The sequence below is a fragment of the Metschnikowia bicuspidata genome (genome assembly GCF_001664035.1).
Source record: "Metschnikowia bicuspidata var. bicuspidata NRRL YB-4993 chromosome Unknown METBIscaffold_2, whole genome shotgun sequence".
Taxonomy (NCBI): Eukaryota; Fungi; Ascomycota; class Pichiomycetes; order Serinales; family Metschnikowiaceae; genus Metschnikowia; species Metschnikowia bicuspidata.
The window spans coordinates 231,266-254,266 of record NW_017387732.1 but is presented as its reverse complement, the minus strand read 5'-3'; the positions used below and the strand labels follow the sequence as shown (position 1 = coordinate 254,266).

The 23,001-nt window shown below is 47.2% G+C and overlaps 6 protein-coding genes across 6 annotated transcripts; 4 read left to right on the top strand and 2 right to left on the bottom strand.

Moving 5' to 3' along the window:
* Window positions 1-3,493: 3,493 nt before the first annotated feature.
* Window positions 3,494-6,172, top strand: SEC27 (coatomer subunit beta'; the record flags this gene model as incomplete). The annotated part of the gene is made up of 1 exon (XM_018858698.1): window positions 3,494-6,172. The coding sequence occupies one exon, from the start codon at window positions 3,494-3,496 to the stop codon at window positions 6,170-6,172; it is 2,679 nt and encodes an 892-aa protein (XP_018712365.1).
* A 175-nt stretch (window positions 6,173-6,347) lies between these two features.
* METBIDRAFT_22911 (uncharacterized protein) lies at window positions 6,348-7,259 on the bottom strand (the record flags this gene model as incomplete). Its single annotated transcript, XM_018855219.1, has 1 exon — window positions 6,348-7,259. A coding segment is annotated over one exon (912 nt), but the record flags the coding sequence as incomplete, so codon positions are not given.
* A 2,254-nt stretch (window positions 7,260-9,513) lies between these two features.
* RPL10A (60S ribosomal protein uL1) lies at window positions 9,514-10,167 on the top strand (the record flags this gene model as incomplete). The annotated part of the gene is made up of 1 exon (XM_018857223.1): window positions 9,514-10,167. One exon carries the CDS (start codon window positions 9,514-9,516, stop codon window positions 10,165-10,167), a length of 654 nt encoding a protein of 217 aa, XP_018712363.1.
* Window positions 10,168-10,449: 282 nt separating this feature from the next.
* On the bottom strand, window positions 10,450-11,751 carry METBIDRAFT_23869 (phosphopantothenoylcysteine decarboxylase complex subunit; the record flags this gene model as incomplete). The annotated part of the gene is made up of 1 exon (XM_018855270.1): window positions 10,450-11,751. A coding segment is annotated over one exon (1,302 nt), but the record flags the coding sequence as incomplete, so codon positions are not given.
* A 4,401-nt stretch (window positions 11,752-16,152) lies between these two features.
* On the top strand, window positions 16,153-17,928 carry AHR1 (Zn(II)2Cys6 transcription factor AHR1; the record flags this gene model as incomplete). Its single annotated transcript, XM_018857263.1, has 1 exon — window positions 16,153-17,928. One exon carries the CDS (start codon window positions 16,153-16,155, stop codon window positions 17,926-17,928), a length of 1,776 nt encoding a protein of 591 aa, XP_018712361.1.
* Window positions 17,929-20,540: 2,612 nt separating this feature from the next.
* Window positions 20,541-22,386, top strand: CAM1 (translation elongation factor EF1B gamma). The gene is made up of 2 exons (XM_018855729.1): window positions 20,541-20,756; window positions 20,923-22,386. Exons 1-2 carry the CDS (start codon window positions 20,552-20,554, stop codon window positions 21,942-21,944), a joined length of 1,227 nt encoding a protein of 408 aa, XP_018712360.1. The 5' UTR covers window positions 20,541-20,551; the 3' UTR covers window positions 21,945-22,386.
* Window positions 22,387-23,001: the final 615 nt, after the last annotated feature.

Here is a 23,001-nt window from a genome sequence, read left to right as displayed (position 1 = left end):
GATCTTCACAAGCAACCATGAGCAATTTACCTCCTACAAAATATCTTGTTATTTCAACAAAAGCATCCATCATCCACTTGTCTGATTGTGGTCCCAGTACTTTCGTGTTGCATTGTGTAGAATATTACGTTCCACCTCCCCAGATCTATTCTAAAGCTGGAATTGGAATAAACCAAAGCTTGAGTGTCTTTCTCAAATAGCAAGCTGACCAACACCCAATTCAACCCTATGTTGTACCTGGCAGGTCAGTTCAACAAGTCATTCCTATCTGACATTTTAATACTCCACGGGAGTATTTAAGCATTCATGGAAGTTGTTGGGAAGTGGGTCATCTTGATATGAAGTGTGCATCAGCGAGCCCAATATATAGACGTTCAGCAGTATTATTGATAAGTTGCGATTATAAGGGCCTTTAACTAAAATATCTTGTTATTGTGATTGCAACAGTATCATTGGCCATAAACACCAACTCCAATTTATCTCGGAAACATTTTAATAGATGAAAGTGCGTTCATCGAGCCAATCTACACAGAATCAAACTACAATTCAAACAAAATGCAAAGAATAGACAAGATGTGGGGAGATTTTTGCAGCCAATAGACACTAATAGGTAAAAAAAAATACTCATTGCCCGAATTTGCTGCCCGAGCATCCCTTCAAGTAGGTGTCCTCGCAGTCATACCTTCACAAACGCACATTGAAATTGCAGGCCTAGGATATTACAGAAGCCCTAGAAGCACAGAATCTGGAAGCATCGAAAGTAAGCAATATTGCAAATCATTATTTTGGTGCCTACCAGATCAGACCCTTTCTACCCCAATACACCATGTATCTTTCACCATAGGGTGCTACAGATTCAAGAGACTCCCAAATAACTTACAGTGTGCTAGCCATCCCAAAAACCATGAGCTTCCAAGAATAACATATATATGTTGCGGACTCTCCAAAGGCTCCATCATACATTCACTATTCTTTTCACGCGTTTAAGACATGCATGATATAAATTACAGGCCTGCCAAAAAAGCAGCCAGAATATCGAAAAGTCTCAGACCCACAGGGACGTTCTAAGTCCTAACCCCAATACTTTCCACCATATCTTCACCATATACACCTTAAGAAACAAAAGATCGAACAGAGCCGCCGAAGTAAAAATATTTCCCTGGAAAAGCCGCCCATAATACCCCAGAATCCAAATATACATTCATCGCCTGATCTTCTCTTTTGCTTTCTTCCTCTCAGTGCCTCAGAAACTGAAGGAATATCAAAACGGGGCTACCCCACAGTTCTGATCTCTCAGAGCTATCTGTTTTTTTTTTTTCCCGAATAAAGCAGGAATATTCAACCCAATTCGTCGTCTTCTTGTTTTCTCTTATTCTGCTCTCGCCTCTATATGCAAGGTGCCTACTCTCAAGCTCACTGTTATATTGTGTCTTCCTCTACAATTCACGGTGTTCACTTTATTGTATAGGGAAAGCCATGTGCTGCAAGTAGCTCTAGAACCCCTGTGATAAACCGGAGTCTCTGGGTGCTTGAAGACGTCGATCCTCTGGGAAGAAATTCTTGGCTGTAGAACAGTATCCAGTAAAAGGTTTTTAAGGTTATGGAAGAAAAAGCTGGATTTTCAAACAGCATGTTTGTTGACGCACCTGGGAAACCGTCTTTGCCTTGCACAATTAGCAAGGCGTGTTGGGAGGATATACTGGGAGAATTACTCGTATGAGCATGGCATGATTTACTACAATAATGCACTTAAAGCAGCACCCCCAGAACCGAGAATGTTTCAATGGAGAGTCAAGTTCCTTACACGCCTGTTATTAAACAGGAGTTAAAGCGGATACTCTCAGACAGAGGATAATACATAAGCTCTTCGGACTTCTTATATATTACACCTGCTAATATATCACCTCAAAAAGCCTCTTTTGGGAGTCTCTGTTTGTCGAAACTTTCAGGATTTTTTTGGATACCCAAGTACCACAGCCACCCTCAGACCACCAGAGTTTCCCAGCGAAAACAGCTGATTCTTCTCAGAGTTGTGCAGCTTTGCAGCATGACAATAGTGAATCGGAACGCAAAAGGCAGTTTCGCCATATGTTCAGGTCTAGCTGTCTTCATGGAACTGAAGCAGAAAGTGCTGATGAATGCTCACTGGCCATGCTTAGCTTCACAAATGTGAAGTCATTTGAGGGAGCCTGCTCAGGAATACAGACCTCCAATCTTCAAGTCCCTCGCGTTGGTGACATGTTGCAATCTGGTATATAGGACGTGACTGCAACAGCTCTGGATACTGGCCCGAAACAGGTTCCTACGCTAGAAAGGCGATACTTTTTGCGTCTTACCCGCAGACAATGGCTCCTGTTTTGGGGACTCACCACTACGAGATTTCTTTGGAGAAGGATATTGGAAATGAGTTCTTGCTATGTGCGATCAGCTGTGCCGGCTTGAAATCGGTGGAAGCTGGAGCAAAATTCCGTCTGGCAAGAAGAATGCCGTCGTGAAGGACCGCCGATTCACATTCACGCACTTCCCAAACTTTACTATGGGCAACGTTCTTATTATCATCAAAAGAGGTGTGTATTCGCGTATACAAGTCCTTGAGCATGTCCAACCATACTAATCTCAGCCCACCCTCCCCGCATATAAATCACAGCCCGTACAATAATCCCAAGGAAAAATGTCTCTTTAGTGAGAGGCCCAGATTGTCGAGAGCAGTGTATGCATTGATGAGATTCGTGCGCTACTCCTACCCAATACTCAATACCCTCACCCAATACTCGATACCCAATGCCTCCCTCATACAACAAAAATCGGAAAAAAAGAAAAGAGAGAAAAAAGAAAAACGGCAGACCAGAAACATCAGCCGGAATCCAAAGCAACCGCAGCACTCCAAAATAACGTATGTATCCCAGTGCCCTGCCAATACCACCAATGCAAGACGCACCCTGCTGGCCCTGCACCACGCGGGACGACAGACCCGACAAGAACCCCAAATCAAACCACATCCCCATGGCAGCCCAGATCGCCGAGTACCCGGGAATATTACACACCTTGGTCTTTTCCCGGTTTTTCGCATACCTCACACTCGGTGCCGATTCCAAGCCCAAAAACAATCCCAATCCTAATTCCAATCCTAATACTAATACCAGTGCTACCAGTGCGACCAGTGCTAATACCAGTGCAAATACCATGCGATCCAATCCATTCAACGCACTACAACACAACATACACAATTCAAGAAACACAATTCAAAAAAACAACATACCCAATTCAAAAACAACATACACAATTCAAAAACAACATACCCATTTCAAAAAAAACAACATGCCAACCAGCACAACTCACAAACCCACGACACAACTACCCGGCCTCCATACTAAGCGTCGTGCGCGCACCGCCCCGCGCAACGACACTTGGCCTCAACTAAACATCCAACATAGGCTTCCAACCACCCGTTCTTTTCAGCCCGCCGCCCCCTACATCCCCGCTCCCCGGCCCCATGAAATTGGACGTGACCAAGCAATTCGCCGTGCGCTCGGAGCGCGTCAAGGGCATCGACTGCCACCCCTCCGAGCCCTGGATCTTGACCACCCTCTACAGCGGCAAAGTGGAGATCTGGTCGTACGCCACAAACACGCTCGTCAAGTCGTTCCAGGTCACGGAGCTGCCCGTGCGTGCCGGGTGCTTCGTGGCCCGCAAGTCGTGGATCGTGGTGGGCCTGGACGACTTCCAGGTGCGCGTGTACAACTACAACACCGGCGAAAAGGTGGCCCACTTCGAGGCACACCCCGACTACATCCGCAGCATCGCCGTGCACGCGCTGATGCCCTACGTGTTGACGGCGTCCGACGACCTGACCATCAAGATGTGGAACTGGGAAAACAACTGGCGCCTCGAGCGCACGTTCGAGGGCCACCAGCACTTCGTCATGAGCGTGTGCTTCAACCCCAAGGACCCCAACACGTTCGCGTCCGCGTGCCTCGACCGCACCGTCAAGGTGTGGCTGTTGACGCTGGCCGTGCCCAACTACACGTTGGTGGCGCACGACGCCAAGGGCGTCAACTACGTGGGCTACTACCCGCAGGCCGACAAGCCGTACCTCATCACGTGCTCCGACGACCGCTCCATCAAGGTGTGGGACTACCAGACCAAGCTGTGCGTGGCCACGCTCGAGGGCCACGCGGCCAACGTGTCCTTCGCCATCTTCCACCCGGACTTGCCGCTCATCGTGTCCGGCGCGGAGGACGGCACCGTGCGCTTCTGGAGCGCCACCACCTTCAAGTTGGTGCGCACCGTCAACTACGGCCTCGAGCGCGTGTGGTGCGTCAGCGTGTTGCCGCGCTCCAACGTGGTGGCCGTGGGCTGCGACTCCGGCCACGTGGCCATCCGCGTCGGCAGCGAGGAGCCCTTGTTCTCCATGGACGCCAACGCCAAGTTGGTCTACGCCAAGAACTCCGACGTGTTCCTGGCCGTGGTGCGGCCCTCCGCGGGCGGCGCCGTGCGCGACGGCGACCCCGTGCCGGTGCTGCTGAAGGACCTCGGCTCCGTCGAGGTCTACCCGCAGTCCTTGGCCCACTCGCCCAACGGCAAGTACGCGGCCGTGTGCGGCGACGGCGAGTACCTCGTCTACACGGCCTTGGCCTGGCGCTCCAAGGCCTTCGGCAAGGCCTTGGACTTTGCCTGGCACACGCACGACTTCTCCACCGCCACCACCTTCGCCGTGCGCGAGTCCAAGTTGGCCGTCTCCGTGCACAAGAACTTCCGCGAGCACGTGGCCGTGGACCTCTTGTACGAGGCCGAGAAGTTGTTCCCGGGCGCCTTGCTCGGCGTCAAGTCCGCGGGCCTCTTGTGCTTTTACGACTGGGAAACGGGCTCGCTCGTGCGCCGCGTCGACATTGACGACGACATCGACGACGTCGTGTGGTCCGACAGCGGCGAGCTCGTGGCCGTGTTGACCCTGAGCGCCTCCGCCGAAACCAGCGACGGCACCACCGCCGCGGGCGGGAAGTCCCACGAGGCCTACTTCTTGAGCTACGACGCCGCGCTCTACCACGAAGCCGCCGCCAACTGCACCATCAGCATCTCTGAGGGCGCCGACGCCGCGTTCGACGTCTTGTTCACCTTGCCCACCTCCGAGCTGATCCTGTCCGGGAAATTTATTGGAGACGTCTTCGTTTACACCACCGGCTCGACAAACAGACTCAATTACTTCGTGGGGGGAGAGGTCATCAACTTGAGCCACTTCGACCACAAGTACTACATCGTCGGTTACCGCGCCGCCGAGGGCAGGGTCTATCTTATCGACAAGGCCTTCAACATCATCTCCTGGTACGTCAACGCGGCCGTCTTGGAGTTGCAGACCTTGGTCATGCGCGGTGACTTGGAACAGTTCGCCGCGACGAACGTCGTGGACGAAGAGTCCGGCGAGGAGATTCCAGACGTGGCCATGATCTCCCAAGACATGTTGTCCGAGGAGTACTCCGCGTTCTTGGTCGGCTTGTCCAAGACCGAGTTGAACCAGTTGGCCAGGTTCTTCGAAAAGTTGGGCTACTTGACGTTGTCCTTCTCCTTGTCCCAGGACTTGGACTCCAAGTTCCAGATTGCTTTGACCACCGGCGACTTGCAGCAGGCTTACGCGTTGTTGTCCGAAAACCAAGAAGACAGCCCGTCTGCGGCGCAGGCACAGGTCCAGAAATGGAAAAAGTTGGGCGACTTGGCCATGGCCAAGTGGCAGATAAAAATGGCCGAGGACTGTTACTGGTTGGCCAACGACCACTCTTCGTTGTTGTTGCTTCTCTCGTCTTCAAACCACAAAAGCCTGTTGAAACGGCTTGCGGACAGCGCAGCGCAGGAGGGCAAGTACAACATTGCCTTCCAGGCATTGTGGTTGTGCGGTGACAAGACCAGCTGTGTGGATTTGTTGATCAAAACTGAAAGGTACGTGGAAGCCTTGTTCTTGGGACGCACCTACGGCATCGCCGCCGAGAAGCTTGAAAACATCGCGGAGTCCTGGAAGCTGCAGTTGGCCGCCAAGGGCAAGAAGAACATCGGCGATCGGTTGATCTTTGACTTTGCCAAGGTGGGGATCAGCAACGGTAGCAACGGGGATGCGTTGATCGACCTCGAAGATACCCAAAAGACAAGTGAGGAGCCAGAGGAGCCTCTGCTATTAGACTGATCAGGAGCTCCAGCACATTGGACCAAACAACCACCCCACCAAAACTGAAATCAGCACACGGAAGACTGATTGCCGTAGATACATCGACACAACAATACATTTTGACCAAATAGAGCGAACAGGCGTGAGCTCAGCGGCTTCGTTCTATGTCTACTTACCTTGCTTGCTGCTAGTCTCTGGGAACGCCAAAAACCGCATACTTATCCATGAGGTGGTCCTTCTTGTCCTTGCACACCATGAACAAGTTCTGTTGTCTGTGCTCCGTCGAGGTTGTGCGGCCATTGTCGCTCCACCTGGTGACCCTGTGGAAAACCATTCGGAGTCTGGCCTCGAGCAACTCTAATTCTGGGTCCGCCAAATTCACCATGCTCAACCGGACCACAAAGGTGCCCCCTTTGGCCAAAATATTCCCACTCAAAAGCAACGCCGCCTCCGCCAAATCAATCGACGACTTTTCGGGGTTATCCCAAGGCTGGCGAAGCATATTATTCAGACTGCTGCGTATGAACGGCTTGCTTAAAGTATTGATATGAAAGCCGGACTCCTGGAGTGGAGGAGTGCCCAAATCCGATAGCACAACATCTGCCTGGTGAGCATATGGAGGCAAATCGTAACAGTCGCTGGTTTGTTTTGTGGCTTTAGTCAGCTGGGCTGTCTTTTCCGTTGCGATGTTTGCTTCAAGCTGGACTTGATTGAGCTCCCTCAGAATGTACGAGACGTCAAATTCTGTTCCGATGTCTCTTCTCTTTGGCCTGGCTATACGAAACGCGGCCTCTTTGAGCAACGTCTCGATCTGCGTGTGTGTGTTTTGCGAGTACATGTTTCCCTGGGTGAAAAACGTGCCGCGGGGAGGTTGGCAGAATAACAAGTCTACACCTATCACGGTACATTTCTCATAAATCTTCTCGGGCTTCAAGCCGTGCAAGCCCAGAAGCCGATCCCGCGTGTGCCTGAGCCACGTGCCGGGCGCAGAGCCCAAATCAACGACTTTGGTCAAGTTTCGGCCATAGACCCCAAAGATCTCGTCAATCTTATCGAGATTCAGCTGGGACGTATAGCGGGCTTCGTCTATGCGTTCTTGCCGTGTGAATCTGCGAGACGCGTACGTTCTTATTGGCAATATAGAAGCGACACACAGGCCTGAAATTTTCCTGGGGCTTTTTTGATATAGCGAGGCTTCCGAATATGGTGCCAAGTCTCCACGCTGTATATCTGACCTACTGATATCTGCGTATATACTTGAACCAGGCAGGTGAAACCGCCGCGTAAACCGGCACCTTTGATATGAGCAGTAGGGTAGGACAAGCTTTAGACACGCGTTTCTTTTGGCCGAAAAAGGCCAAAAATTGGCCGAGACCATCGGAGACATTTACGCTAAGCACTGATGATTAAATTGTCCCTCGTAAAACTCGCGTGCCGTGAAGAAACGGGGGTGGTTGCGACCATGTTGAAGTCACGTGACTCGGGGAACTGGACAGGTACTCTGGCTCCCATTAATTGTAAAGCATGGGCTGGGTGTTTGAATTAAGGCGATTTTCAGGTGTGTGGGGACCTCCAGCAAATTTGGTGATGTGGCTAGAAGTTGTGTGGATTTTGTGGCAAGAGGCACATTATGCTTCTCGCTAAGTAATGAGAAATAGCCAGACATATATTCAGGATTAGTAGGAAACTAATATAAATGGGTAATCAGATTTCTCTAGTTAAGGTCTTGGACAAACCAGTTGTGGTTTAAGAACGGGACTTTTTTATGGCGCCGCTTCGACGATTTTTCAAATGTTTTAGTCCATTGCAATTTTTTGTTCAAGTGAATATTACGCGGCACTTTCAAAAAAGTACAAAGAGTTGGATTAAAAAAACAACAGCCAGCAAATAAACTGTTCGAGCATTTATCAGCTTACTTATGACAGCATTGAACCAGGGCTATTCAATTGATGTGAAATTACTTGCTTGTTGTGGTATGAATCATGAAGGCTGGTTGCATCGCTGCACACAACTACTATGGATACGAGAACCGAGACCACAGCGATCAGATTCCGCTGTTCCTCACAAACACCCACGTCCAAACATATTGGCAACCAAAGTGAGGGACAGGGATCTCATCAAGTCTAAAAATACTTGTAAATCAAAGTGCACAAGTTCACTTGAGTGAAAAGAAAGTAGGCGATTGATCAGGCGCTTTGCAAGTCAACACATTTCTCGGACGCTCTCATCATCATACTAGGTTGATAAATACAAGCACGAGATCATGAAAGAGAAGTCCCCAGAACGTACCTAGTGACCCTTAACACATATACATGTGCTCACCTGTTGTTCAGAACCTGGCGCAGTCCTGAATACAATCTAAGACAAGAACAAATAGCTAAATCGGAAAGCAGAAAACTTTCTTTTGTGTTTGGTAAATATGTGAGCGAGAAGAACTGCGTTCCTCGCAATTTCGTGATTGTCGGGATGGAGCTTCTTAAAACAGTGAGAATTTCAAGAAGAGTCAACACATAGCACCGAGGTTAAGATCGCGATTGACATTCTTCAGAAATTTCCTCAAAGCACCAGAAGAATACAGCATTCCGACTTTATTTTATTAGAAAAGAAATTTAGTGTGTATGTCGTGAGGTCTGGGTTTGTCTCTTATCATGTTGAATAATGCACTCTTCACGTTGAAAGACTAAGGCCCCGTCTTCTTTTTGATCCAGGCGTGAAGAAACCAACAAAGCACATGCTTTGCCTCGAAAAATAATATCTGAAACAGCAGTTCCATTTTCTGCCTTGTTCTCTATTACATCTTTCCATGCCAATTGTCCATGTCATTTGACAAGGCACTGGTTTTCTAAAATTACTTCCTGAATAGCACTGCGGGCCAGACCAATATCAAGCAATTACTTGTGAATCTCTTTAAGTAATCTTGGCTCAGATCTTAAAATTTTAAACAGTCGAAGCAGAAACAGTTGGGGCTGAGACAGAATCTCAATACTTAAGTTGAATGGGTGCAAATTGGTCCCCAGCCGCGCCATGGCAAGTCTGGCCATCAACCGCAAAAGTGCTTCGCTAGAACTCGCAAAACAAAACTGTTGCAGGATAACTCCTGTGAGGACTATTAGAAAAACTCACATTCAGAAATCCCCTCTTAGAATAGCACCCAGAATAGCACCCAGAATAGCACCCAGAAAACTGCCCGTATGGTCACGTGAAAACCACACACGCGCGCCTCGTCTAGGGCTCCAGCCCCCATCAGCGCGCATCGCACGCTCTCAAAAAGCCGAAAAAAAAATCTTAGTCTACTTTTTTCTTCATCCTCGTCGAATCAATAATTTACCAAATTTCTTTGGGAGACGAACATTTAAACAATGTCTAAGATCACCACCTCTCACGTTCGTGAGAACGTCAAGAAATTGTTGGAGCACTCCAACGAGACCAAGAAGAGAAACTTCTTGGAGACCGTCGAGTTGCAAGTTGGCTTGAAGAACTACGACCCTCAAAGAGACAAGCGTTTCTCTGGTACCTTGAAGTTGCCTCAAGTCCCAAGACCAAACATGACCCTCTGTATTTTCGGTGATGCTTTCGACTGTGACAGAGCCAAGTCTGTTGGTGTCGACGCCATGTCTGTTGACGACTTGAAGAAGTTGAACAAGAACAAGAAGTTGATCAAGAAGTTGGCCAAGAAGTACAACGCTTTCATCGCTTCCGAGGTTTTGATCAAGCAGGTCCCAAGATTGTTGGGTCCTCAGTTGTCCAAGGCTGGTAAGTTCCCAACTCCAGTGTCGCACAACGACGACTTGTACGCCAAGGTGCAGGATGTCAAGTCCACCATCAAGTTCCAGTTGAAGAAGGTCTTGTGTTTGGCTGTTGCCGTTGGCCACGTGGAGATGGAGGAGGAGGTTATTGCCAACCAAATCATGATGGCTTCCAACTTCTTGGTCTCTTTGTTGAAGAAGAACTGGCAGAACGTCGGCTCTTTGGTCATCAAGTCCACCATGGGTCCATCTTTCAGAATCTACTAAGTTTTTTGTATATCTCGCATAGAATAAACACTTTTGGTTCTCACTTACCCCCGTAATTGCTTCGGCCCGAGCTCTTTGCTTGTGCTAATGCTGTGTCATTCCCTCCACGATATACTCTGACTATTCTATTCTCAATGATGACATCCTGCTAGAAACACTGCCACTTTCTTGTTCTGACTTGACGCGTTCGCTCGATTGTTGCGTGCCTTCAACTTTCTTGATAGTACCATTCTCCCCGCCATTCCCTGTCAGCATGTCGTCATCATCGTCGTCGTCATCATCGTCATCGTCATCGTCATCGTCATCGTCATCGTCATCGTCATCATCGTCATCATCATCGTCATCATCGTCGTCATCATCGTCGTCATTGTTGTTATCATCGATGATGGCATGATCGTTATCATTCGATTTGCAATCTTCCTCTTCATCTTCTTCCGGATATCCTCCGTTCTTCATGACAATCTTATTCACGATTTCATTCCAATCCATCATGCCTCCCATGCCGATATCACCATACGAGCCAACAACCTTCTCAACGGGCTTCAAAACCTCCATCCATGGCATTTCTTCAGATATGAGTCTCAACTGACGCTTCGTCGTAGCTGCATTATAAGCGTTGCTCACCATGGCAGGCGCAAGGAGAATGGGGTAGGCAGAGTTCCAGGCACGGATTACGCTCGTCAAGAGATTATCGCAAAGACCCAAAGAAATCTTTGAAAGAGTGTTGGCAGTTAGAGGACACACGACAAGCATGTCCGCCCAGCGACGCAACTCAATGTGCAAAACAGGATCGGACCTACTGCTCCACGTTGTCCACTCATCACTGTCTCTCCAAATACGCACCTTCTTGTTGGATTCCAAGTGTTGCAAGGTTTCGCTCGAGATGAAGTTCTCTGACGCTTTAGTCAATATAAGCTGGATCGCAATCTTATCCAGGGAGTAGATCTCATATAGCTTGTTGATGATGAGTTTGATTTTCATGGTGGAAATAGCCCCACAGACTCCGAACAAGATGTGGAGCTTGTTATCGTCCTGGGGCAAGCGAGGATCGATGTTGGTGTTTTGCTCAGCAGATGGCAGCTGGAGTCTCTCATCTCTTTTCATCGGACCAGCCAGATATTCAGAGCCAGAGGCGGACGCAGATCCGCTGCGTGACCTGTTGCCGGATTTCAGTGGTTTTTGCGTTTCGTCAACAAAGAAATGGGCGTGGACAGACGGAGACTTGTGGTGGATGCTCTGGCTGGGCGGGTTCTGCGTGTAGTCGAGCTTGACGTCGAGAGCAGAATCCCTGATGTTGGCCGTTGTAACATCGGCACCCAGGCTGGACCCCACACCGGGAACCACGAGCGCAGGCGAGCCGGTGGCCCGTTCGGAAAACACGGCGGGTGATCCATGGGTGATCTCTGCGGCCGACAAGTGTGAGTCAGAGAAGCTTTCAGGCGCCCCTGGAGACACCAACAGGAGCCGCGGCGTCGAGCAAGACGTGCTCCGCGAATTAGTGAGAATCGGCGGGGGCGAGGGGCACCGCAAGTTTGAGATCGCCTGGACGGCCGGCGGGATTTCTGTAGCCTGCGGCGAGCTTGGTGTTTGCGCCGCCGGCCCGGCTCGATCCTGTTTAACAAGGGTTGCGTCTTCAGGCATGGTGGGCGGCAGAAAACCAGAAAGGATTCAGGGGGTGGCGGGGTGTTTTTTTTTGGGGTCGCAGAGCCAAAAACGTGGGAGGGGAGCTAGCTGGTGTAGCCTTTCGCACACGGTTAATGGGAAGACGAATAAAAAAAAACGATACCGTGAGAGGGGCTGGCGACAGGGAGCGCGGATATCCCTGGTCACGTGCGCGGCTGGCGGTTGTGACGCAAAACTAGGGTGCAGCCGTCAGGGAAACGGGGGAGGGCGCAGGCAAAAACAGCAAGGAGCAGCGGAACGGCAGCAAGCGACACAAGGGGAAAGCGGGGGCAGCTATTGTTGCCGTTGTGATTGTGCGTTTTGACGAGGCCGCTCGGGGTGTTATTTCCTGACGGTGTTGCTTCAGATTAGTAATTTGGTTCAGGCTAGTGGAGCGAGCGCGGGGGCAGAGTTGTGCCGCACACGACTTGCCGTCTGGGTGACTGGTCTCAGAATTTGGTGAACCATATCGGGGCATCGTGCGCATCGCATTTGGGTAATTATACGCCTGGCTGCTGGTCTCGCTTTAGGATTAGGTATTTTTTGGGGCTGTCCGGAAAAGTTCAAACTGCATTGCCTCACCAGAAGTTCAGTCCAGTGGGACACGCATGATAATTCTGGCACTTTTCAACACCCGGCCCTCTGTGTAGTGGGGCACTTTCTATCTTCTGCTTTTATTACCTGATACTTTCTGTGATGTGGCGCTTTCCATTTTCCGCTTTTATCACCTGGCACTTCGTACATTTCTGGAGTTGAACATAGAAGTTATCACCATTCAAATCCAAACAATATTGGTACCGGCTGACCTCCCCCAAAGGCTCGTAGGCGGATTTCTCAGACTCCCCATATTCCGGTACACTACTCGGGTGCCACCAGCTCCGTGAACCCCATTGCAAATTCCGGCGCTCGAGGTATCCTCCTGCAAAAAAGCAATTTGAAAGTAGGCAAAAGAAGTTCGTCCAGATAAAAATCAGCGCACTTCAGTCAACCGACATACATGTGCACTCTGACGGCGTGAACCTAGTTTAAACTTTGGGCGACATATATAAAGTTCCCGATGAGGCTTGGCGAGCCGAGTAAGTATGTCACTCTCCAGTTACAATCCACCCTTTCGGAGATAAGTAGAGCTGCCTCTATTTCCAGAAATTTCAACTAGATAAACTGCGGTGCTCTGAAGCAAGTCGGCAATCTGGAACAAATGCCAATATGTCTCTAGTGTTAGTCAGAAATAGAGATGGCCACATGCGGGGTGCATTGAGTTGCGCGAACTGTACATATTTTCTTTGCAGCAGCAACTTGACAGCTTACGCCAAAATGCCGCAATAGAAAAACGAGATCTATGTTACTTTCGTTTCAAGATATCCCAATCTACTACAGCTTTTCACCAGTTTGTTCCCAAGCTTTAAAACAGGCAACGGGAGGGCCCTTTTTGGGTCAACATATGCTCGCCGGGATGGGCGAGCCGTTACGTAGCCTGCGCGTCGCATTGTCTTCGATTTGTTTTATGGATAAAATGAAACCAGCCCGTTCTTGGATAAGCATCATTATAGTCCATGAGGCTTCACTATCATCCAGGTCTGCAAGTCCTGATGTTCAGACCCTGTAATCTCAATTATAGTGCATTTTGATTTTGTGTACCATCTTTAAATTCGGCCCGCGCAGTGATCCAGGCTAATTATTTCCGCCAAGTATTACAAAGCCTTGTAATTTTAATATCCATCAGCACAACTTGACTATGGAGTCTCCACACAAACATTTGGCGGCTCATATGCCGTCCATAGACGAAGATCTATCGCCAGCAGCATTGAAGTCCAAGCCTCTTCTCCCCCACATTCTCATCATTTCATTTTGTGCATTCCCCCTCGGCTGGGATTTAGGAACCACGGGCAACCTCATGGATCTCCCTTCCTTTCGAGCCAGGCTAGGTGTTTCTGCACCGGTGTTGGGTGTGTTGATTTCAACCTTCAATATAGGCTGTATCTGCGCATGCATTCTACTTTTTATGACGAAGGCATCTCGCAAATTGGGTCACTTATTGATGCTCAGGCTTTGCCTTCTTATATTCTTTTTCGGAGCATGTCTTACCTTTTGCTGCCTCGGAGAAGGGTCAAGCAATATATATCTTTTTTCAACTGGAAGGTTCGTGCAGGGGATTAGTGCCGGAGCTCTGTGTGTAATTGGCCCGGTCTTCATCAGTCATTTGTGCACATTCTCCGAGATGAGTATTTTTTTCCTTGCCCTTTTTCAGATTGTCGTTGGAGTTTTTGTATTTCTTGGAAACTGCTTCTTCATCTACACTGGAAAATACTCGGAGCTTGTCTTTCTAATTGCTTCGGTGGCAATGCCAATAATTGCGTGGGCTTGTCTGGCGATCCTACCTGAATCACCTCTTGAGCCTTGGGTACTTTCTGACCCTCAACGTTTTCGGAAATCATTGGACAAAATATTGCAAGACTCCGAAAAAGAAGACATCTGGCTCGGTGCATTGCAAAATTTGAAAACACAACACATGGAAGAAAAGGCATATATGGAAGACAGGAAAATGAATTTCAGACGCTTGTCAGTATGTTGTATCCTTCTGTTTCTTCAACAGATGACCGGTGCTAATTTTTTTTTCTATTTTGGAAAAACAATGTTTGATCAACTCATTGTTGTGAATAACTCCGTGAAATTTTCAGGACTTCTTCTCAGTCTATGCAATCTAGCGGGAATAATACTATTTTGCTTTTTAGTGTGCCTGAGGGGTTCGAGGAAACCATTATTCTATGGCCTGATCACTTTGTCGCTACTTCTTTTTGCGTTTGCTTCCATGGGGACAATTTCTTTGAGATCGGGAACAAGTAAACTAGGAATCCCTATGCTTGTAGCTTCTTGTTTTATCTTGTTCGTGTTTGCCATGTCCTGGGGACCATGTACTGCCGTGATAAGCATGGAGATTTCACAGGCTGACGAGAGAATCTTAAACTGCGCCGTCATTTGTGGGTGGGCTACTAACGTTCTTGTTGTTTCATTGTTTCCACTTTTGGTGGATCAATTGGGACTTGGAGCCATGTACATTTTTTTGTTTTTCACGGTTGTTCTGATTTGGGCGACTCATAAGAATTACTCGAACGATGAGGACACACGGGACTGATATACCAAATCTCAAATTATTTGAATAAAATGCTACGATACAATCGAAAGGGGATTTTGTAGCAAAATGGAATGTTTTGCTCCGAGCGTAGAGAAAACCTCTTGATGCACTTACGAGGCCGTTTTTCTTTTTTTTTGGTAGCCGAGAAATCAAGTCTTTCGCTCACAACAATTTCTCTGGCAGAATGTGTACACTCAGACGAGAGTGAAAAACTTGAGCTCTGTGGTCATGCATCTCATGTCCAGATCTCTGTTATTTTCCAAGGCGGGAAAAGCTTCGCAAATTTTAACCGTTTTTGTTTCCCCATTTTCATCTGCACAGTACGGCCTACCCCATAGACCCGAGAGAATTCGAAGATAAAGGAGGGCTATAAAAGTAATGACCTTTTTTTCAAACATGGTGCACTATTTCTATATGTCTGTTAGTATGAAAAGCACCTCAAGCGGCTGCTATATTCTTGGCTCACTCATTAGAGCAAACTTGTAAAATGATATTTGCAATGTGTTGGTTAGAGGATGCCGCGCAAACAACAGGCTGGTGCGTGATGCGAGTTGTGTACAAAAAAATTTACTTCATGCGTCTGGTGGCTTTTTTAATTTTGCACAGGAGTGGAATGAATTTCAGATCAGATCATCCGCATGCAGCGACGTGCATATAAGCACTGAACTTCGATCGCACCTTTTGATGCGCATTTCTCAAGGAAAATGTTCTCTCAGCTCCGTTTAGGCCGCAGCCAAAATATTCCCTGATTCATGACACGCTCCCAAAGGGCTACATCAACCATTGAAGTGACTCCCTGGGGTTGATTAAGAAAAAAAAATATTTGCTTGAGTTAGAGCACGCCCTTAATTGCGCGCTTCGTGCTCACTTAAAATTTTCGTCTATTCTTTCTCATCGCTTGAGCAACCTGTCTCGCACTCTCAACGCAGCGCGGCAGTCATCCAACCCTGGAGGTCTTGATCTGCTATATGTCTAGGTGGTAAAAGCCTTCGTATATACTACGGTCTATTCTTGATCTGCATCTACAACCCACCGGTCCTCATCCAATTGAGCCCTGACTCGAACCCATTCCCACGCTTAGAGGTGGCTTTTGTTTGTGAGTCCTTCACCCATATCTCTTCACATTGTATCAAGATCCCAGGTGCTGTTCCAAAACCCACAGCTGAGATCTTCTCTACCGCGTTTTTCGGATGAGGAAACGATCAGCAAGACCGGCACTGAAGGCGAAGAAGTCCCGGACACGATCGGGATGCTTCACATGTCGTGATCGTCACATGAAATGTGACGAGCAACTCCCGGTATGTCAAAACTGCATCAATTCAAAGCGCAAGTGTTATCGTGGCATCCGGCTAAATTTCAGTCAGTATGTGATATACAATCCCAAGTCCTCGGGATTCTGGAATGAGATGCTTGTCCCTGGATACTATAGGATCTTGGATCAGTCCATCGCAATTGCAAAGCTATACAAAAACGGGTACAGTGGTTACAAGCAGTATAGAAATTTACACATGGCCAAGGATTTGGCGGAGGCAGAGCAAGTTCTCCGAAGCGACTTGCAGAGCAGCACTTCTCACCCTCCAAATCTCGATCTTTTGACAAACGGCCCAGGAAATGCGGATCTAATTCTTCAGCAGGAGGATTTGTCTCAATTTTTCGATACATGGCTATTTTCCGGCGAGACCACTGACCTCAATTCCTCGCAAATGATACGTAACAGGATCCAAGAAAACGTCGACATCAAGCGCATTTTGATGAACCCTGAACTCCACGACAAACAGCTAGGTGGGGTGATGCAGGCAGACTTCAACCAAAAGATGTCTGAGGGGCCTGAGAAGTCATCACGTAGGAAGCCCCTGTTTGCTGCGGCAACCGCCCCGGAACTCCAAATGCTACCGGAAGATGCCGATGGGTTTATCAATCTCATTCATCGACAGAAGTACTTCTGGCTTCTTGATCTATTCAACGAACTACGCATTTGGGAATCGTGTGTCCCCAGTTACTGTGTTCGACTATACCAAGCCTCAAAAATTACTAGTGTGAGACAGGATCCGGATGACAAGTTCTTGTTCAGTTGTCTATTGTTGAGCGATGAGAGAACTAGCACAAAGAACATGATAAAAATGACCCAATTGCAGGTTCAGCGGTGGCGAGAATTCGAAAAGAAGGATGTTACTTTCTCAACATTTCCAGCGTTCGAGAAAGTCATTATTTCTACTGTTCTCATCGTACAGTCGGTGTTGGTTAAAGCCATGCAACCCGATTTCATAGCCGACCCGCAAATTATAATGATTTTGGCCAACCAGGGAAAACTCATACATAGGGCCACAGCCCGCTACAACCGAGTACCTGTCTCTATACTTAAGAGATTAGGGAGCACAACATTCACAGTTGCATCTTTTCAGGCCATTGTGGTCCTCAGGTTTTTTTTGAAAATGACGTTCCGCAAATTAGGTATTCAAACTGGTCGCCACCTATCGGCGGAGGAACTTGCTTCCTTTGACTCGAATTTCTCCTTTGTCATCGAGGACAGCCATGAGATTTCCGAATTTTTCACGTTGAATGAGTCAGAGGTATCTTTACTATGCAATGACTACCATGGGCTCGATCTCGTACAGGGAAAGTCGATGTCAGATTCCAAAAAACTAAGAGCTCAATTCTGGGAATTGGTGCTTTGTGATTATCAGACTTTAGCCGAGCAGCGAATGAGCAACCCATCGGACTTAGAGACAGATGTACAATCTGAGGTGTTATTGTCTGAGGACACGACTGCACTAATACCAAACCCAAGATGCTTGGCATTGCGGATTTTAAAACTACATCACCAAAGCATATCGGGAGCTTCAGATGTGCGCGAATCTTCTTTCACTTTGCTCCTGGAACTATTCAAGAAAATACAGGAGTCTGCCATGTCCAGAGACACAAAAATTAAATGGATCCTGAACTTCGACTGGTCGATTGCCAGGTGAATATTGTGTGTGGCTCTATGGCAACTAGGATGAAGAACGCGCCTGGAGGTTTTGTTCTGTCCAGATCAGGTAATACAATCACAATGCGCCTTCATACGCGGACGCGACCCCGGACGCAACATTCGCACGATTCTGTGATACAGCTCGGAATACCCAATTGGGAAGAGAAGCTGAGCATTTCGGCTGATGGCCGTGGGCTTTCCAATTGTTAATTTATTGCTCTGATAGGCTATTGTTATTATTCCATTACTGTACAATAACAGCCTGTTCTCGACTGTGTAAATGCTTATAAGAAATGTGCACAGGGCATTTGCTGAACATTCATGTATGCGAGTCCAGATCTGTCCCTTTTTCTAAGCCACTCTTTGAGATACAAACGTCCTCAAGCAGACTTAGTACCAAATTTTGGTGCTCCTGTGGCAAGAAATTAGAGAAACACGCCTCGTTAGGCTGGGGTCTTGATGCTTGTATGATAATAAGAATTTAGAAGAATGTCATGGTAGTAGTTACAACATAAGAAACGATCTCCACATGCAATCCGGCATCAGGGTTCCGAGAATGTTGGGTTTCAAGGATGCGCGCGAAGTAGAGACAACGGTTTTTGACTTTTCATGCATGTAGTTTTCGTAACCAGGCGCGTCAACGAGGGCCTCCTTAAAAGGTTTTGGTAAAACGTTTTAGTCCCGTGAGCATGCATGCGTTGGCGAATAAAGAGCAGAGACGGTGGTATTTTGAAAGCAAGAATCAATTTCTCTTATTAAAAATGTTATCAGCCGGTGGATAGAATGAATTGGTAGCCTGCAAATTAAGAGGACATCAGTGTACGTCAAAACGTGGGTATCGTGATGTAGGAAATTCATGCAGTATTTCACACATTTACATCCGCCTGCGCCGATATTTTCGATGCAGGTCGCCACCAGGAAAATAAAGTTTTTTGGCAGACAACAATGTCGTTAGTATGAAGGTTGCTCTAAATTTGAACAATTGAAGCTCTTTACCAAAATTGCCAAGGCCTAAACTTCTCTTCATAGTCTTGTGAACACAGACAATTGCTGTTTTGGTTCCTTGTGTGTGGATCCGGGATGGCGGCAGAAAATAGTTTTGGACCGTTTTGGACAATGCGTTGCCGATGTCGCTTGCAAGATTCGGTATGCCGCATCGATTTAAGCGATACGTGGCAAAATCTTTTCTGAAATAGGGGTTGCTTATTTTACAAGTTTTTATTTTTAAATCGCATTTGTTATGGACTCGAATGTGAATTTCGTACTACATTGGTCGAACATGAAGGATAGCTAAATTCAGATGGTAAAAGTGGCCTGCATTGGGACTATGGGGCTAATCAGCGAAAACTTCCGAGATGAATCAATTGTTTGTGACATTTCAAAAAGTGAGAGCCTCATCCAATGGGTTTTGAAGAAGCTCAGTTTCGCTCACTAATGACTTAGACACTCCTTTTCTGAATTTCTAGCTTCGTATTCTCGAGGATTGAAGCGAGTCAGGGCAGATGAAAAAGATATGCATTGGCATCCAAACATCTTTTATCCGGGGTGGTTTATCATCCAAGAAGGCTATGTTGTCGTATGATAAATCCACAGGAATGTCTTTTTGCCAAAAAGATCAAAATAAGAACTAAGTTTCCGATTCTCCGGTCGGGATATATGATACATTAAACAGCGCTTCTCTTTAGCCTCGAAAGTAGAGCAAACCATAGCGTTGAGAATTTTGAGGAGTGGAGGAACATCGGATCTTGCTGAACCACTTTCTGGAGGGAAGCCTACTAAAGATTTGTTCCTTGGGTACACGAGCTTCGTCTGTCTCATCGCGGTCAGTTTCATGATGCCACCAACATTTGAAAACTAACATTCTATTGATCATGTATGTATGAGGCTCATTTGTGTGAATGGTACGGTTTCTCTATCCTATTTGAATAGTGATTTGCACCCGAGAAGAATTTGTTCAAGCCATTGAACGACATCATGGCTTCAATGTTGACACGCATTCGAACATTCATATTTTTCAAAACCCGAAGCGAGTTGGAGAATGGTCTAGCGCTTGTAGATACCGGATATTTCCCCAGACTGACATGTGAAGAGCGCTTCAAAATTATTCAGCTGCCCCTTATTGTTGAGTTGTGTTTTATTGTCATTTGCTCCCTATTGTCAAGTCTCATCTCTTATACTGCTCTGTTGTATGGATCTCCATCCACCTCTAAGTATTCACCAGAAAATGACAATATGCTTTCTTTTATAGTGAATTGTATTATTGGCTCAGGCTTCTTCCCTTGGTTCTTACATCTACTGCCTTGGAAGCTTTCAAACGTACAATGGGCAAAATTCGTTTTTTATTACCGCGTACGTATTTATTTTATAGATCACCAACACCGATAATAAAGCAGCCAGATAAACGAAACGATAGCTGAATATGTGAGTGTTTATCAAAATTTGGTTTATTACTCTTCAAAGTTTTTCTGATGTCTATCAAGGGCCCCAGAAACCTCTACACTGCTGCGCGAAGTCCATGGTGCAAAGATTACCCGCCCCTCGCGCAGCACGTGACCCAGCAAAGAACTCAAGAGAAGCGCAAAATATTTTCAAGCTTCTCCCAACTCCTCATCTTTATAAAAATGTCCCAAGGAACTCTTTTCGCCGACTCTAAAATCAGGGGAGCCATTCCTACTGCTTTGATCAAGCACTTTAACTTGGATGTCGAGATTGTCGAGCCAGAGTCTTCTGCCGCTTTCAAGAAGTCCTTCCCTTTGGCCAAGGTGCCAGGCTTCATTGGCCCTAAGGGTGTGAAGTTGAACGAGGTCATTGCCATCTCTGTTTACTGTATGTTTTTCTTTGATATGCCTCGCGTCGTTTCAATGATGAGAAATCTTTTATTATTACAGTTATCCCTGTCTTAACACATTATGTCGAGATTTTCTACTCTGAAAGAATCCGTACGCGCTGAGTCACGTGACTCCAGATTCTAAACCGAATACTAACATTCCAGTGCTCTCTCTTGTTGAGGACCACAAGTTGTGGGGCAAGAACAACACCGAGTACGCCGAGATCTTCAAGTGGTTGTCCATGACCAACTCTGAGTTCTTGCCTGCCGCCGCCAATGTCTTCAAGCCATTGAAGGGTTTGATGCCATACAACAAGAAGCAAGTCGACGAGAGCAGAGCTCTCTTGGACAAGGTCACCGGTATCTTCGAGGACAGATTGTCCAAGTACACCTTCCTTGTTGGTGAGAGATTGACCTTTGCCGACTACTTCGCTGCCTTCCTCTACGTGGTTGCCTTCAAGTTCTTGTTCGGTTCCGAGTGGAGAAAGCAAAACCCATCCATCACCAGATGGTTCAAGACCGTGAGCTCGCAGGCTTTGTTCAAGGCCGCCCTCCCAGAGGTCGAGATGTGCGCCAAGCCAATCGAGTACGTCCCACCAAAGAAGGAGAAGAAGGCTGCTGCCCCAGCTGCCAAGAAGGAGGCCCCAAAGAAGGAGGCTGCCCCAGCTGAGGCTGCCCCAACCGAGGCTCCTAAGCCCAAGCACCCATTGGAGTTGTTGGGCAAGCCCAAGCAAGCTCTTGACGAGTGGAAGAGAATTTACTCCAACGAGGAGACCAGAGAGACTGCCATTCCATGGTTCTGGAAGAACATGTACGACCCATCGGAGTGGTCTTTGTACAAGGTTGACTACAAGTACAACGACGAGTTGACCTTGACCTTCATGTCCAACAACTTGGTTGGCGGTTTCTTCAACAGATTGTCTGCCTCTACCAAGTACATGTTTGGTTGCATGGTTGTCTACGGAGAGAACAACAACAACGGTATCACTGGTTTCTTCTTGGTGAGAGGCCAGGACTTTGCCCCAGCCTTCGATGTTGCTCCAGACTGGGAGTCTTACGCTTACACTAAGCTTGACGGCTCCGACGAGAACGTCAGAAAGTTCGTCGACAACATGCTTGCTTGGGACGAGCCTGTTGAGGTCAACGGTGAGAAGGTTGAGATTGCTGACGGTAAGGTCTTCAAGTAAGCGTTCTCCGGACGTTGTGGCTGTATCGCTGACGAATATACGAATTTCTTTGCATGCTTTGTAGGCTTTTTGATGCGACTGGTTATGTATTCCGGCCGACGTCCTGCTGGCCGTGTTATTGTAGATGCGCTCCTTTGTGATCTGCTCTTTTGGACCCGTTTGATCTCCTAGAAGGGGTGGAAACGGACGTACACAGAAGAGCATTTCGGGATTGATTTCACATAGGTTTGTACCTTGTTTGATTGCGTCTGCTTAGCTAATGTGATCGAATCTTACGAAAATAATGTTCATGTTTCTTTTTCATTGGCATGTAGAAAAGATCTAGTGGTGGAACAGGGGAATTGGATGCCACTTCCGAACAGTTGCTAAAGCACAGACAATCCGTTTAGTGCCTGCATCGAGATAGCACCGGGCACAGCGTGCTGCTTTTCCTAACAATAACCCAGTATTATATTATATATGTTATTAATTTAATCTAATAATTACCTCAATATCATGATTTTGATTCATGACCTCCGAGGGGTCTTATTCTACTACCTATACCTTATTTATATTTCATATTTCGTAATACGTATGGATCTGTTAATTTATTTACATCTTCAGCTCTTGATATTGGATTTTTTCTTTCTTACATGTTTCGGCACCACATGCGAATTGAAGTTTAGGGCTCATTAGATTTGAAAGGCCAGACATTTCAAGATGGCTGAAACTCCAAGGTCTCCGCTGACGTCAACCATCTACAAGACCATAAGGGATATTCTTATATCAATTATTTAGCACATCTTTTAATTAATTTGAATCACGTCCTTGGTATATGAGCAAGATTTGTATCCCGATTTCAGGCATGGGGTCTTCCCTCCTATTTAGTTTCTGGGCGTTCAGCCTTGATTGATGGTTCGAATCTTGCAAAGCCTGCGTCGCCGTTAGATAGGTAAGCGGTCTGTCAGACATACAGAAGCCACAAGCTACCAGAATGAAGCCAGGAGAGGGCAATTGGCACCGAACATGGAAAGGGCATTTTGACTAGAGGCACTCGCTCATAACCCCTGCCGAGAAC